This window comes from Bufo bufo, chromosome 3 (assembly GCF_905171765.1).
Source record: "Bufo bufo chromosome 3, aBufBuf1.1, whole genome shotgun sequence".
In the NCBI taxonomy this organism is placed as follows: Eukaryota; Metazoa; Chordata; class Amphibia; order Anura; family Bufonidae; genus Bufo; species Bufo bufo.
This window is the reverse complement of record NC_053391.1, coordinates 584274471-584292336: the sequence shown is the minus strand read 5'-3', so window position 1 is coordinate 584292336 and position 17866 is coordinate 584274471. Positions and strand designations below refer to the sequence as shown.

Here is a 17866-nt window from a genome sequence, read left to right as displayed (position 1 = left end):
TCGGGGAGGGGGGGGGGAGTTCTGCCCAAATGGTCCCCAGGCTGTTGGCTTAAAGGGTAAACAACCCCTTTAAGCCAACAGCCTTTAAAATATGAAGTTGAGGGTTGAAAGCTGCTTTCCGCCATCCCGTTGGATTGCCTGCCGGTTTAGTGTTATTACTATGTAGCTGGGCAGTAGATCATCCCTGGTCTACAAGTCAGTGGCAGATGTCAGTCTTCATTCTGTAAGGTTGTCTCTTTCTATCCTCCCAGGCTGGCAGCCACGTTACTTTGTGCTGGACCGCGGCATCTTGTCCTACTATGATTCACAGGATGACGTTGGTAAAGGGAGCAAGGGCAGCATTAAGATGGCCGTGTGTGAAATCCGAGGTAATATGGCCTTCTCTTCTACAATACACCTTGTAGTTTTCTTTTTATGCTGATAAAGGGGTGCTCTGGTTCTGTGACTAGTAAAGGAGCGGGTGAATGATCATTGCCCGTAACATGTCCGGTATCAGACGAGCAAACACTCATTTGTCCTTGATCGCATCATGAATTGCAGTTTTGCAAGTATTTTCTAAAAATAATATTTCAGTAGAATGTGCGGCATGTCTCTACTGAGAGCGGACCCCCAGTGATCCGACTTGTAAAGCATGTCTGATAGACCATGAGCAGGGGAGCTGTCAGTAGGAGGCTGGAGGGCCGGACTGTTGGGTTGTGGCACCTTGCACAACCCCATTTAGGCTGCTTTCACACTCGCGCGTTTGGTGCGGATCCGTCATGGATCTGCACTGATGGATCCGTTCAGATAAGACAACTGTCTGCATCCGTTCAGAACGGATCCGTTTGTATTATCTTTAAAGGGGTTATCCAAGTTATGGGAGAAAAAAAAACCTTAAAAAACTCATCAGGACATACATATACATTAGTTAGGCTTGATTTCCTAAGAGAAAACCCATACTTACACCTTTGCATGGTTCTGTTATTCTTGCTTTGTTTACATGCTGCAGCAAAGCTGTGGGGGCGTGTACCAACAATGACTGCTCTCCCTCATGAATATTTGTGGGCGTGAATATTTTGCTCTTCCTCGCCCCCAGCACCACACATCATAACTTTGCATTAAAAAAACACATGATCATCTCCTAGCTCACACAGGCAGATCTTCCTGTCACATTGCTATATGACAGCTATATGTATCTAAGCTATATAACACCTACTGTAGGTGTCATATAGCTTAGATACATATAGCTGTCATATAGCTTAGATACATATAGCTTAGATACGATCACAGGGAGGGAGCAGGCACACTGTTGAATCTTTCCTTCTCGCTGCCCACACTGGTAAGGATCGCACATGCGCGATCCCTCACAGGAGCCACGGCAGCCAGAGGAGAGAGAGGGGGCGGGCACACAAGGCTCTGACGTTTCGTGTACAGAGCTGGGCTCCTCCCTAAGGCAGGGAGAAGCCTGTACTTGAGACGTCACCACCGGAGCCTGGTGGATGACGTCAGGGGTCACGTGACCCGCATCGTCCGTTCAGAAACAATGCAGAATAAATCATGTGTGTAAATTACAAATGTATTTTTAATAATGTTATAAGCCACCGTAACATATATAGATATAACTCGGACAACCCCTTTAACATAGTCATGACGGATCCGTCTTGAACACCATTGAAAGTCAATGGAGGACGGATCCATTTTCTATTGTGCCAGGTTGTGTCATAGAAAACAGATCCGTCCTCATTGACTTACATTGTGTGCCAGGACGGATCCGTTTGGCTCCGCTTCGTCAGGCGGCGTTTTGGTGTCTGCCTCCAGAGCGGAATGGAGACAGAACGGAGGCAAACTGATGCATTCTGAGCGGATACTTTTCCATTCAGAATGTATTAGGGCAAAAACTGATCCGTTTTGGACCGCTTGTAAGAGCCCTGCACGGATCTCACAAACGGAAAGCCAAAACGCCAGTGTGAAAGTAGCCAACTTTCATTAGCGCGATTCTACGCTGAAATATTTGGTTCCATGATGTGTGTCGTGGCCAAAATCGTTATATTGGCTTATCCTTATCCCCTCAAAGAGGTGACCTATCCCCTTCTTCACCCAGGCAGCCCCTCTGATTCTGAGCAGGGCAAGGGAGAGCATTGGAGTATTGGGGCTGCCTGGGTGAAGAAGGGGATATGTCCGGGTTCAGCTCTGAACCCGGACAACCCCTTTAACCTCCTGCACACAACCCTATGTATTTTGCAGTCTGAAAATTGCAGATCCGCAAAATACGGATACTGTCCATGTTACATCCACATTTGTTTGCAAACCTCTTGACTTCAATGGGCCAGTGGTTTGCATTTTGCATCCTTGTTTCTTTTTTGCGAAACAGACATGGATGCAGAAAACACAAGTATCAGCCGTTTGTCCCTTCTGCAAAAGATAGAATATGTCCACAAAAGGATCACCATTGACCCGTTGAAGTCAATTGGTCCTCAAAAAAACTATGGACAGCACATGGACTGTATCCGTATTTTGCAGACCGCAAAACAGATACGGTCAAGTGCATGAGGCCTAAACCTTAGTTTTACTTTCTACTTTTTTTAGTAGCTCGTATAGTGTAATATTAGATACTGTCAGATCTAAAAGCGCTGGGGCTCGTGTCTTATGACCTGATGTGCTCTCGGGCTGCCTCCTACACATGAATAATGCATCTCTTGTTGGATCGCTCCTTCCACTTCTCGTGCTTCCTGCAGACCATCTTGTAAATCACATATCTGGAATACAGGCTTGTAGAAAGCAAAATCCCTGCTTCCAAACGTCACAAAATACAACTTTGCAACTTTATGGTCTTATTTGCACAAACATTTTGCGACATCTTGCATTTTTACATCACTGGCTCCAGTTTTGGGAATCGGGCATGGTTAGCCTGTTGGGCTGATGTAAGCCAGATTTGTCAACTGCAACATTTTAAAAAGTGGCCAAAATCGTCGCAATCTTACTCCAGTAAAGGAGTGGCGTAGAAAGTGGAGCAACAACTTAAAAAAGAAGTGAATAAAGTGGTTGATCGGTCCAGGAGAAAATGAGACGTTCCTTGGGATCCGCCTGCAATAATGAATGGTAAGTACTTGGCTGGCAGATCACGTGCCGTTACTGCGGATATCCTGGACGCGATTGGTTTTCTCGGCTGCAGCGATGACGTCATGTTGACAGTGTGTGACTGCTGTGATTGGCTGTGGCGGTCACATGTTGTCGATTTGACGCCACCGCTGCAGTCGGGTAAAAAGGAGAACCAGGCCCTGGATTTGTCAGGTGTGTACCTAATAGTACTTTATTGCAGGTGGATCCAGAGGGTTGTCCGGTCTCCTCCTAAGGCCAGACAATCCCTGCACCAAATTTATCCAACATCTTGTTACATTTGATAAATTTGGCACAAATTCCCAGATTGTAGACTGCTGCAAAACTTACTTTAAAAACTGCCCTCATGATACATCTCCCCCGATAGGTTTATGAACTAATTCTGTTCCATTTGCTTGCAGTGCACCAGGCTGATAGCTGCCGGATGGATCTTTATATACCAAAGGAGCAGTACTTCTACCTGCGATCAGACAATGCAGCCGACAGGCAGAGGTGGTTGGTGGCCCTAGGTTCGGCCAAAGCCTGCTTGGGGGACAGCGCAACTCAGAAATCGAAAGGCATGTATGCTTATCCTCGAGAACAGGTAGCACGGTGCTCTACACCTTTCATGGCAGCTCCCAGGAATAGATCCGTCTAGAGCTCTGCATATACAGAATTCCTGCAATGTATTCTGCAATTATCACATGCAACAGTCTAAAGCGGATTTCAGGTCTCGCCTGTTCAGTGTGTGTGGAAATGCAGACAAACTGGTTCTTTTGAAGGTGACAATGTGCTTTGTCACCACCTGGCCTGTCAATCAGAGCAGCCAGGGAGGGAGGGGTTGGCCACAGAAAGAAGCGGGTGCAACAAGGGCAATGGTGACGTACTCATTGCACCAAAGGCCTAATTGGCATAGTAAGAAAAAGAATCATGGGTCGATGTGCTATATTGCAGATAGCACATCAACCCATTCATGTCTATGGGGCCGTGCACACATCCGCAAATGATAGAACATTTTCTCTTTCACCTATGACAGCACCCCTGTAAAGACCGCCTCCTCCTCCGGACAGGAAACAGGAACCAGAACCGCCTTTTAAAAGAGGGATCCTCCCCTCTACCTCCAGTTCTTTTTCCTGTCCTAAGAGGCAGAAGAAAATCGGAACGCCGTATGCAGTTGTTCTAGAGCTGCGCGGGCCCCGGCAATTGTTGCGGTGAGGAGGGTTACCCCGGGCGGCGTAAGTCTCCATGGGGAGTCGCTGCTAAAGTCTGGGCTCCAGTCTCTGTCCCTCACCTTCCGCTCCCCTTCCCGGAGCCTGGGGAGTTTTGACCTCTCTGGGATTCCTGCGACCCTCTGTGGCCGTATTCGCATGTTCGGCTGCCGGCGTGCGTGTGCAACTACTTCTGGGTTCAAGTGGTGTGAGGAAGCAGTCGCTGCAGACCGGAAGGGGAGGGAGCCGGCAGCGCGCGCCGAGGAGAAAAAGCCCAGCCAGCTCACTGCCATGCCGACTGAAGAGCTGGCAGTTTCCCATTCTGGCTGATTGTGCTGTGTAAAAGAATGGACCAGGTTCAGCCCGCTGAGACCACTGAGACCACCAATGATATATCGGTACCAGGGTGGGGTAAGAGGGGTAATTTCCTGGCAGATTTTATTTTTAGTATTGCTCATGGGACCATGTTTGTTTGTGCCTAGGTGTCTAAGGAGTCTTCCAGGAAGACATCCAGAGCTGAAGAAAGGGGGTGTGCTATCTGTAAAAAGAAGCTACCCTCTACGTGGGCTAAACCCCTTTGTCAAGGGTGTCAGCAAGTTAATGGAGGAGGAAGCTCCATCTTTGATAAGCAGCATTAAGCAGATGATCCAGGATGAGGTCAGAGAGTCGGTTAGCGGATTGATTAAATGCCGCTCCGGTACTTCTGCTGCTGTATCTAAAGATTCCCCCTCCAGTGACAGCGATATCCTTTCTGGTTTGGAGGAAGAAGGAGAGTGTTTGTCATCTGTCGATTCTTTTGAGGACGAGGTCGCAGGGAAAGTTTCATGCTGAGACAGTGTCGGACTGGGGTGCCTAGGGCCCACCAGTGGAATTAATTTTGGGGGCCCACCCTAACACTACTGTAAACACATACGCATTACATGTATATTTTTCGGCCTCACGTGCATGAACATGTGCACTTTATCACACAACACAGCGTGCAGAACAGAATGCGTTGTGGATGCGTTCAGTGAAAACTGTGTGATTTTGCAAACAAAACCATTCAGTTTTGTTTGCGATCGCATTTAGTTCTTCAGTTTTTATCGCGCAGTGCAATGTGATTTACTGCTTTTTTGCGCACGTGTGATAAAAAACGGAATGTTTACAGACAACATCTCTTAGCAACCATCCGTGAAAATCTCATCGAATCCGCACTTGCTTGCGGATGCGATGCAATTTTCACGCAGCCCCATTCACTTCTATGAGGCAAGCGCTGCGTGAAAATTGCAGAATATAGAACATGCTGCAATTTTCACACAACGCAAAAGTGATGCGTGAAAACCACCGCTCATGTACACAGACCCATTTAAATGAATGGGTTTGGATTCCGTGCGGGCGCAATGTGTTCGCATCACGCATTGCACCCGCGCGGAATTCTCGCTCGTGTGAAAGGGGCCTAAGAGCAGTGTCTAAAACACCGGTCTTAATAAATATGACCCTTTTTTTTAACTCCCTGCCTTCCGTGCCACTCACTCATGTACTTGCACACTTCTTTCAAAACGGCAGTTAAAAATTGGCCCATTGATTTCAAAGGGGTCCGTCTGGCTATCAAAATATCTAAATGTACAAAAAATAGGACATGTCCTATTTTTTGATGGCAGCAAAAAAAAACAGCCAAGTGAATAGCCCCTATAGTCTGCAATGGTACTGAAAATGGCGGTCGTTTTCCATTATTGTGTGAATTGAACGTCATTCTTTTTTTTTTTTTCACAAAGGAATGGGAAAGAAATTAAATCCATCGCTTTTCTTAGCTTTTTTATGCCATGCACTGTCCAGTGTAATGTACAGTGTGTAGCTCTCACTAGCACCATGTTACCATGATATATATAAAATACAGTTTGATTTTTTTAACTTTTTTATTTTTTGGATGGAATGGAATTTCTTTTTGATCTTTGTGTTTTACTTGTGCCTGTGTTTCGTTCTAATACTGTACGGAGCAGGAGCTTCGTACAGTATTAGAATGTATTGGCTCCGATGAGTGGTACTTTGAAACCGAACGGGAAATGTTTTTTTACAGTACAAATTAATTTATGAAGTTATTACATGAGACTTCCAAAAGCAACATCTTCGGCTCATCGGAGCCAATACATTCTAATACTGTACTGGGCTCCTGCTCCGTACAGTATTAGAACAAAGTTTTATGCGAATCGAATTCAGATGTTTCATCCGAAGTCAGACCAATTTTTAAAGGGGTTCTCCAGGCATCCTGAGAAATACACGCATTCTGTGGACCTGTGGAAGAAATTTGGTTTCATTACTACTCACCTGTCCTTTGCTCTGTCAATACTCGATCAAAACTAATAGCCCAAACAAAATACACATAGAGTATGATATAAAATGTATCAAAATGTATTTATTGAAACATGATCACATAAAATGTATAAATATTAAAGGTGAAAAACAGTACGGCGATCAGTTGGAATAGTCTATAACAAATTTTGATATATTTTATATCATACTCTGTGTATTTTGTTTGGTTATTACTTTTGATCGAGTGTAGGAGTGTTTCAGTGTTGCTACTAGGTCCTTATTGTATTGTATGTAATTTTCTGAGGTACAGTAATGTTGGGATTTAAAATTTGCTCTGTCAATGCCGCTGTCCCAACTGCAGTTGCACAGGCCACGAGCTCTTGTTCCAAATGGATGTGTGCGCTTCTCTTCCTGTTCATTTGCATTTATTAATATGTTGCATATAGTAATAAATGCAAATGAACAGGAAGAGAAGCGCACACATCCATTTGGAACAAGAGCTCGTGGCCTGTGCAACTGCAGTTGGGACAGCGGCATTGACAGCGCAAATTATAAATCCTAAAATTACTGTACCTCAGAAAATTACATACAATACAATAAGGACCTAGTAGCAACACTGAAACACTCCTACACTCGATCAAAAGTAATAACCAAACAAAATACACATAGAGTATGATATAAAATATATCAAAATTTGTTATAGACTATTCCAACTGATCCCCGTACTGTTTTTCACCTTTAATATTTATACATTTTATGTGATCATGTTTCAATAAATACATTTTGATACATTTTATATCATACTCTATGTGTATTTTGTTTGGTTATTAGTTTTGATCGAGTATTGACAGAGCAAAGGACAGGTGAGTAGTAATGAAACCAAATTTCTTCCACAGGTCCACAGAATGCGTGTATTTCTCAGGATGCCTGGAGAACCCCTTTCATTTTTTTGCATACTGTATAGAATTTTAGTTGTCATACATGTATATGCCGTAATATATTGATAATATATTGATAAACCTCATCACCAGCATTTACTGTGAGCGGTAAGGTGATGATAATTATCACCAAAATAATCTAGTCAAGTACCACAAGCCTTAAAAAAAAATATCTATTTTTTTTCATAGACACAGGAAAAAAAAACATCTATTTTTACTGACTGTCCAGAAAATTCTGGACGATTAGCAACCCTGTCCAGTGGTAATGTGGTGTCTGCTTCCCATTGTTTTCAATGGGAGGCAGCAGTGCAGTTTGCAGTGCGAAGGTCTGCATGGTGTCCACTTGCTGCTTGGCTGTATTCCAAGGAGCTAAGACACAAGAGGATCCATGGCATCTAAAGTGAACAGAAACCGCATCAGTTTCTGTTGCGGTATACAGTACATTGCGGATTTGAGAGCATCAAAATATGTCATGTGTACAGGGTATGGGCCCTAAGAGTACAGCATTTTGTAGTAAGAAAACTACAACTCCCAGAAGGTCCTGAAGGTCTGAAACTGACAGGGTGTGCTGGGAATTGTAGTTTCCAGAGAGGAGGTGAGTAAAAATGCAGACTTTTTTTTTTTTTTTTTTAGAGCATTAAATACCTATTAGGCCTCTTGCACACAAACGTATGTGTTCCATTCCATGCATTGGGGACCGCAATTTGCGGTCCCCAATGCACAAACAAAGTTTGTGCAGCGGCCGGGACGGATCCGGACCCATTTAACTTGAATGGGTCCGCATCCGTCCGTTCTGCAAAAAGTGCTCCGTAGTGCTTCCGTAGGATTCCGTTCTGCATCACTGTGATTGCGGACCCATTGAAGTGAATGGGTCCGCATACATGATGCGGAATGCACACGGACTGGTGCCCGTGTATTGCGGACCCGCTGTTTGCGGTCCACAATATGGCCACGGGAAGCACACGGTCGTGTGCAAGAGGCCTTAGGCTGGAAGGAGACTGGCCTGGGCATACTTCTCAGCTTGCTTTATTTGAAACATCTCCTTGTGCTTCTCTTCTTTGGCTCTTCCGGTGTCTGTCTGGTCATCACAATCCTGCCGCTGCGCTCTACAATCACTCAGAATATGGGTGGGCAGCAGGGCTGCTCCTGTGCGCAGCGTCATCAGTGTGATGATGCACACACTTACAGGTCAGAAGGTGGGGCCCACAGTTGAAGAAGATGGGCCCCAATGTGCTGCCCCAGCCATACAAGAAGACAAGCAGTGAGATAATCTCAGAAATCATGTCTCCACTTGCTGCACATTGATGCCCATTGCTGGCCCTGTCGTGAGTGCTGCACTGTTTATTACAGCGACAGGCAGTGGCACTTGTGAATATACTACACATATGCACTTACTTTGATGCAGGATTCCTGGGGCTCCATCATGCAGTGGAAGGGGAGTCCTGCAGCTAGAGGGGTGGGTACAAGGCAGGACTGAGCACCCTGTACTGTAGCTGTAAGCACTGCATGGCCTGACAACCCTTCCCTCCCCCCCCCCCCCTTCCTCTCCGACCTCGGCCCTTACTACACAGCCGCATCATTTACACCAGCTCTGGGAATGTCTGGCTGCATAAACACCAGCTGCTGGGTAAGAGTGTAAGGGTTAACAGGCACCACAGCTAGCCAAGGAATAAGAGATGGGAGGTGGAAGGGAGGCTCTAACTAGTAGTAATTCTTACAGCAGTGTCGGCTCCTCTGACCCGGAACAGGCTGGGAGAAGGAGCTTTCTTCTAGGCTGCTGTGTGCGGGACCACAGGGCTGGAAGCAGTGCTGCCCACAGTCTAGCCAGCAAGCGCTGAGCTGTCCTGTAGTTCAAAACAGCTGATCACCGTCTGTGCCCTGATCTGCCTTGCGAGTCTGGAGTCCATGCAGAGGGAGGACTGTCACCCGCCCTGGCGCCCCCTCAGGAGTCGGACACATCTCTGTCTGCACCCCCAGGCTGCCTGATTATAAATATTAGCTCGCAAGCAAGGGGCCCACCGGGGATTTCACCGGCTCCCCGGTGGGCCAGTCCGAGCCTGTGCTGAGAACACTAACTCCCTAGTCAAGGAGGTTAGGGCTACCATGGGGTTGGATGATCAAAGACCTCAGCAATCGGTGCAAGACTCTATGTTTGAAGGCCTAGGTCCTAGGAAGAGGAAAGTGTTTGATATACATAAGAACATTAAGGTGGTAATCGCCAGAGAATGGAAAAGACCTGATAGGAAGTTTTTAGTTCCTTCCTCTGTTAAACGGATATATCCGTTTGATGAAGAGGTCTCCACCCCTGGGATAGGGCCCCAAAAATAGATGCTCCTGTGGCTAAGATGTCCAGGAAAAATGCACTCCCCTTTGAAGATATGGGTTCCCTTAAGGACCCAATGGACAGAAGGGCAGAGGTTTATTTAAAGAAAAATTGGGAGGCCTCTGCAGCAGCTTTTAAACCCGCTATTGCTGCTACGTCTGTTGCTAGGTCCTTAAAGGTGTGGATAGGGGAGTTAGAGGCCCACATTAAAGGAGGTACCCCTAGGGAACAATTGCTCACCTCCTTCCCTATTATAAACAATGCCCTAGATTTCTTGGCTGATGCCTCTGCGGACTCCTTAAGGCTCTCCGCTAGGGCTTCGGCCTTATCTAATTCTGCCCGTAGGGCTATTTGGTTAAAGGGCCGGAATGGGGACGCTTCCTCTAAGGCCTCATGCACACGACCGTTCCGTTTTTTTGCGGTCCGCAAACCGCAGCTCCGCAAAAACCGGAAGCCACCCGCGTGCAAAGCGGACAAGAATAGGACATGGTAAATTTTTGGGCGGGGCCACGGAACAGAGTAATGGATGCGGACAGCACACGGAGTGCTGTCCGCATCTTTGGCGGCCCCATTGAAGTGAATGGGTCCACACCCGAGCCACAAAAACTGCGGCTCAGATGCGGACCCGAGCAACGGTCGTGTGAATGAGGCCTAAGGCAAAGCTTTGCGCTATCCTGTGTCAGGGTGAGTTTTTGTTTGGCCCCGTCCTTGCCGACCTTCTAGAAAAGTCCTGCAGCAAGAAAAAAGGCTTTGCCTCCACTAGTCAACCCCCCAGGAGGTCTTTTCATCCTAGATTTAATAAAGAAGGATTTAAGGGAAAGGAGAGAGCAAAGCAGTTTGCTGGTGTCGCTAAAAAAAATAAGGGATTTCTTTTTTCCGTGCCAGATGCCTCAAAGAAACAGTCCCAATGACGCCAGGCCCCCTGTCGGAGGTCGTCTGGCTCTTTTTGCAGCTTCAGATTCTACAGGAATGGGACGGATGTATTCTCTCTCTGGACTCGGAAATCTCTCTATCACCTCGGACTCTGAGCTCCTTGAGGTGGTGGATGGATTTAGAGAATCTACAAAGAGGAGTCCCGTGGATCAGAAAAGCGGTTCTTCCTTTAACGACGGATACGAGTCCATCCGGTTGGGGAGCACATGTTGAGTCCCTTCTGTTTCAGGGAAGCTGGGACAGCAGAGCTTTATCCCAGTCTCACAATTTCAGGGATTTAAATGCGATCAGGTTAGCCCTGGTACAGAGTCTTCCCGTTATGTAAAGATCTACTCGGACAACACGACAGCTGAAGCCTATGTCAATCGGCAGGGATATACAAGGGCTCAGGGCCTCATGTCTCTCACCCATCATATATTCAGTCTGGAAGAAGCTTCTCTATCATCTCTTTCTGCGGTGCATCTAAAGGACTCGGACAATGTGAAAGAGGACTTCCTCAGTCGTCATCATCTAAGCCAGGGAGAGTGGTCCCTAGATCAAAAGGTTTTCAACCAGGTCACAGCATTATGGGGGATTCCGGAGATAGATCTCTTTGCCACCAGATCAAACAAAAAGGGAATAGAAAACCTCTACCTATCTCCAGGGGAATATCCGAGAGCAGTGGACGCATTGGCTCAATCTTGGAGGCAGGGCCTTCTCTATGCCTCCCCCCCCCCCCCCCCCCTCTAAAAATGTTACCGAGGGTTCTCAAAAAGATCAGAGAGGAGGAAGCCACTGTAATAATTATAGCCCCCTTCCCAGGATGTCAATAGCAACCCTATGGGTGCTTCCGGAATCTCAGGAGCTTTTGTCTCAGGTTCCAATCTTTCACCCAGAAGTAAGAAATCTACATCTGACTGCTTGGCTCTTTTAAAAAGAAGAGGTCTTTCTGAAGAGGTGGTTAACACTCTGTTGGCCAGTCGAAAGAGGGTTACTTCTGAGAGTTTGGAAGGCCTTTTTCAGATTCACCAATAGACCTGTGGATGTGTTAGAGGTTCCTGACATTCTGCTTGTGCTAGAATTCTTACAGGAAGGTTGGAAGAAAAAACTCAGGCCTAGTACTTTAAAGGTCCAGATATCTGCCTTATTTGAGTTTAGACTAGCAGAACATCCCTGGGTCAAGAGGTTTGTTACAGCTGTGTCCAAGTTATCCCCGGTCTCAAAAGTTAAAACCCCTCCTTGGGATTTAAACTTGGTCCTCTCTGCGCTCTCTTTTGACCCCTTTAAGACGATTGATAATATCTCCCCAAAGATGCTCTCCCTAAAGCTTGCTTTCCTGCTTGCCATTACCTCGGCTAGAAGGGTTAGTGAGATCACTGCGCTCTCTGCTGATCCCCCCCTATTTGGTTATCTTGGATGATTGGGTAGTGATTTCTCCTGATCCTTCTTTTTTACCAAAAGTCTCTTCTCATTTTCACCGTTCTCAGGAGGTAATGTTACCTTCTTTCTCTGCCTCCCCTAAGAATGAGAAAAAAATCAGAGTTCCATTGCCTAGACGTTAGAAGGTGTTTTTTACAATATCTAAAGGTTACTCAGCCTTGGAGGTCCACCTCTCGTCTGCGCTTTTATTTCAGGTTGCTAGGAAGGGTTCTGCTGCCTCTTCTCAGACTAATGCTAGGTGGATCAGGCAGGCCATTTCCTTAGCTTACTCTTCTAAGGGCTCGTTCACACGACCGTTGGTGTCCCGTGCAAATTGCGGGTCCGCAATGCACAGGCGCATGGGGATCACAGACCCATTAACTTGAATGGGTCCGCGATCCCTCCGTTCCGCAAAAATATAGAGCATGTTCTATCTTTTTGCGGTGCGGAGGCACGGAACAGAACCCCAGAAAGCACTCCGTAGTGCTTCCTTAGTGTTCTGTTCTGTGCTTCCGTTCCGCATCTCCGGATTTGCGGACCCATTGAAATGAATGGCTCCGCATCCGTGATGCGGAATGACAACGGAACGGTGCCCGTGTATTGCGGATTCGCAAATGCGGTCCGCAATACGGGAACGGGACACCAAAGGTTGTATGAATAATCCAATATTTCTGGTCCACATTTCAGACAAGAATATTCCTTTCTATAGATGGGAGTGAGAAAAATGCAGAGTGCACTTGGAAGGTATCCGTATTATGCAGACCGAAATACTGACACTGCCTTGTGTGCATGAGGCCTTAAAGGGCATCTATCAGCAGATTTGTACCTATGAAACTGGCTGCATGTGCGCTTGGCAACTGTGTTGGTCCCATGTTCATACGTGCCTGCATTGTTGAGAAAAATGATGTTTTAAATATGTGCAAATGAGCCTCTAGGAGCAATGGAGGCGTTACCATTACACCTAGAGGCTCTGCTCTCTCTGCAACTGTCGTGTCCTCTGGACTTTGATTGACAGGACTAGGCAGGCATGATGACATTTTCACTTCCTGGCCCTATCAATCAACGTGGAGAGGGCAAATCAGTTGTAGAGAGAGCAGAGCCTCTAGGTGTAATGGTAACGCCCCTGTTGCTCCTAAAGGCTCATTTGCATATATTAAATCATCATTTTTCTCAGCAATGCGGGCACGTATGAACATGGGACAAACACACATGCCTTCAGCTGCCAAGTGCACATGTAACAGGTCAGCCAATGTCATAGGTACAAATCTGCTAACAGATGCCCTTTAATTTTACAGCAGTCTTATTTGCTTATGTTTTTGTTTATATATATATATATATATATATATATATATATATATATATATATATATATATATATATATAATCTTGTACTTGTGTTTTCTAGATGTGCTTCCAGATAATGAAAGTCTAAGTCGGAAGCTGTCAGAGCTGCGACTCTTCTGTGATCTACTTATGGGACAAGTGGCAGAAGTAAAGGAAGCAGTGACCACCGATGAAGCGGCATCTGTGCCAAATAAGGAGGTAAGAACCACTGCAGCAACCATATTACAGTACGTTGTAGGACCTTTTAACCACAAACTCTCCAGCTGAAGGGCACATCAAGCAACTACCTATGTCAAGACTTCCTGAATCCCTGTAGTGGGATGGGGAATTAGGAAGCTCGGGCCAAGAAATCTGCGAGCGGCGCATTTCTATTTTCATCACTCCCATAGAAGTGAATGGAGAATGGCCGCCCTTGTGTGGTGAGCCCTCGTTCACTTTGGGGGGGCCCCGTACCTAACTGACATGGGTGGCATATCCTAGTGTTGTGCCACCAATTTGTGAGATGGGACAACCCCTGTCTTTTTTGGGTATTTCTTTTATATATGCTAGTTCCCACTGTGTAAACAACACCCCTTGTCATACATAAAATGTTATTGTTTTAAAATAATGTCTTGTATGTCCATTATCATTGATGTCTATGTACAGGGGTGCATCATATTACATAGTGATCAGTGATGCACGTGTTCTCTTCCCCTAGATTAGAACCAGCAAGTCTGTTGTTTGCTAGGGTAGTGTTCTCATACAAAGCCCGAATATATAATGTCATTTTAATTGAGGTCTATGTACGGGCAGCATTTTAATGTGGAAATCACTGCTATTCTGTTTAGGTGATTTCCTTATCTAATGGGACCTGGTAAGGCTTTGGACCATCAGTCAGGTGCAAACTGAATGCACAGAGCAAATTTGTTCAGGTTCAAGTTATTTTTGCAGCTTTTTTGTTGTATCTGATTTATGTGATCTTTGTTAGACATGTCATTTTGCTCTAGCAGTTCCTTTTTAAATACCATTGTGACCAAACAGGTTTAGCCGTGTCACCGGTTTTACCACCCTGTATTGTAAGTAACCTGATAATCCAGAATATCTAATGGGTAAATGACATGGAAGATGCTGGATTTTTGTTAACTATTTAACAGATGAAACTTTTGCCTTCTGCCATAATATCAGTGCAGTACTCGGCATACAAACAGTTTTGCAAGTACTGTTCTCGGTTTATCAAAAATAAAGCCTAAACGAAGCCCTATCTGTTAAAAAAGAATGTAACAAAATGTAAAAAGTGTTATCCTTTGTCTTGTCATTTTAAGAGGTTCTTTGAGTCGGTAAAAAACTACTTTTTTGAAGGATGCTTTGAAAATAAGCAAATTGCAGTGTTCCCATAATGGAATCCCAAGCGATCAGTGGTTATTTGTGGCAGGAAGTGTTCAGTGTCCCTGCAGCGCCATCACAGGGGAATGAAGCATTGCAGAGTGGGTTGTCTGTGTAATACTGCACAGTTCTTCCCAAGCAAGAACTGTTCTATGTACCTGCCCTGCCCATTTTAAACAGAAGACCTCTCTGTAGTCAGAATTCCCTAAGAGGGTACAGTCAGGTCCATAAATATTGGGACATGGACACAATTCTAACATTGTTGGCTCTATACACCACCACAATGGATTTGAAATGAAACGAACAAGATGTGCTTTAACTGCTTTAATTTGAGGGTATTTACATCCAAATCAGGTGAACGGTGTAGGAATTACAACAGTTTGTATATGTGCCTCCCACTTGTTAAGGGACTAAAAGTAATGGGACAATTGGCTTCTCAGCTGTTCCATGGCCAGGTGTGCGTTATTCCCTCATTATCCCAATTACAATGAGCAGATAAAAGGTCCAGAGTTAATTTCAAGTGTGCTATTTGCATTTGGAATCTGTTGCTGTCAACTCTCAAGATGAGATCCAAAGAGCTGTCACTATCAGTGAAGCAAGCCATCATTAGGCTGAAAAAACAAAACAAACCCATCAGAGAGATAGCAAAAACATTATGCATGGCCAAAACAACTGTTTGGAACATTCTTAAAAAGAAGGAACGCATCAGTGAGCTCAGCAACACTAAAAGGCCCGGAAGACCACGGAAAACAACTGTGGTGGATGACCGAATAATTCTTTCCCTGGTGAACAAAACACCCTTCACAACAGTTGGCCAGATCAAGAACACTCTCCAGGAGGTAGGTGTATGTGTGTCAAAGTCAACAATCAAGAGAAGACTTCACCAGAGTGAATACAGAGGGTTCACCACAAGATGTAAACCATTGGTGAGCCTCAAAAACAGGAAGGCTAGATAAGTTTGCCAAACGACATCTAAAAAAGCCTTCACAGTTCTGGAACAACATCCTATGGACAGATGAGACCAAGATCAACTTGTACCAGAGTGATGGGAAGAGAGGAGTATGAAGAAGGAAAGGAACTGCTCATGATCCTAAGGCTGGGTTCACACGGGCCGATCTCTTCTTACTTCTTCAATCATGAGCTGCTGGCTAAAGGACCTGTGGTGACGTCACATCACATGGTCCATCACCGTGGTGATGGACCATGTGATGAGCTCAGTGACGCCACCACAGGTCCTTTGACAGGTCCTGAAGAAAGAACAGGAGACCGGCAGCTACGCGATCAATTGGAGGAGGTGAGTTAATTATTTATTTATCTTTTTTAACCCCCAATTGACCTTCTACTAAGCATTCTGTATTAAATAATTCTATTTTCCCTTATAACCATGTTATAAGAGAAAATAATTACATCTACACAACACCGAATCCAAACCTGAACTTCAGTGAAGAAGTTCGGGGCTGGGTACCACAGTCAGTTTTTTATCACGCGCGTGCAAAACGCATTGCACCCGCGCGATAAAAACTGAACAACGGAACGCAATCGCAGTCAAAACTGACTGCAATTGCGTACCTACTCGCACGGGTTTGCCGCAATGCACCCGGGACGCATCCGGAGCCAAAACGTGACGCCCTCATCAGTGAAGCATGGTGGTGGTAGTGTCATGGCGTGGGCATGTATGGCTGCCAATGGAACTGGTTCTCTTGTATTTATTGATCATATGACTGCTGACAAAAGCAGCAGGATGAATTCTGAAGTGTTTCGGGCAATATTATCTGCTTATATTCAGCCAAATGCTTCAGAACTCATTGGACGGTGCTTCACAGTGCAGATGGACAATGACCCAAAGCATACTGCAAAAGCAACCAAACAGTTTTTTAAGGGAAAGAAGTTGAATGTTATGCAATGGCCAAGTCAATCACCTGACCTGAATCCGATTGAGCATGCATTTCACTTGCTGAAGACAAAACTGAAGGGAAAATGCCCCAAGAACAAGCAGGAACTGAAGACAGTTGCAGTAGAGGCCTGGCAGAGCATCACCAGGGATGAAACTCAGCGTCTGGTGATGTCTATGCGTTCCAGACTTGAGGCTGTAATTGACTGCAAAGGATTTGCAACCAAGTATTAAAAAGTGAAAGTTTGATTTATGATTATTATTCTGTCCCATTACTTTTAGTCCCTTAACAAATGGGAGGCACATATGCAAACTGTTGTAATTCCTACACCGTTCACCCGTTGTTTCATTTCAAATCCATTGTGGTGGTGCATAGAGCCAAAAATGTTAGAATTGTATCGCTGTCCCAATATTTATGGACCTGACTGTATATGAAAATAAGCTTTCTAAACTGGGTAGCTACTTTAAGGTGACAGATTCTTAACAAAAATATGATTTATCAGATGCACCTAGATTTTTGAGGAGGAGAATAAATAAATATTTTTCATGAGACCTCAGAACAGACCCCCAGATTAGACCCTAATCTTCATGAGACTTCAGATCAGATCCCCATATGAACCTTCGGATCAGACCCCCACAACTGACCTCAGATCAGACCCCTCCCCCATGTCAGGCCTCAGACAAGACCCCCATCAGAGATAAATACATTAATTTACCTCTCCTGCTCCGCCACCACTCGGCAGGTCCACTGGTCTCTCCTGCAGTCACACACTCTGGTCCTCTCTGGCCTGCGCTGCACTGTGAGCTGACTGCATTCAATGTCAGGTCATAGTGCGCGCTTTACGTCCTGACGCTTTATGCAGTCAGGAGAGTGCAGCGCAGCACCCGGAAGAAGACCAGGGAGAGGTGAGTACAAGGCTAGAGTCACCGATTCCTGTGCCTCCTGGATATTAGTGAGCACTTTCATAATGATGCTGCTTTATAAGATGTACTGCCATCACACACACACACACACACACATACTTTTGGGGGGGAAAAGTGCGTCTTATAAAGCAGAAATCTGTTACCCAACAACTAGGAACTGTATTTGCTTCAGTTTGACAAA

The 17866-nt window shown here is 45.4% G+C and overlaps 1 protein-coding gene across 2 annotated transcripts in view; it reads left to right on the top strand.

The window, feature by feature from the left end:
- LOC120996101 (pleckstrin homology domain-containing family A member 3-like) overlaps positions 1–17866 on the top strand; it is a 38842-nt gene that overhangs the window by 1660 nt on the left and 19316 nt on the right. Inside the window, exons 2-4 of one of the 2 annotated variants that reach the window (XM_040425813.1) lie at positions 252–368; positions 3498–3653; positions 13570–13706. In XM_040425813.1, coding sequence (XP_040281747.1) covers positions 252–368; positions 3498–3653; positions 13570–13706 — 410 coding nt within the window. The remainder of the gene's footprint in view (positions 1–251; positions 369–3497; positions 3654–13569; positions 13707–17866) is intronic. The other variant, XM_040425814.1, reaches the window with a different exon arrangement.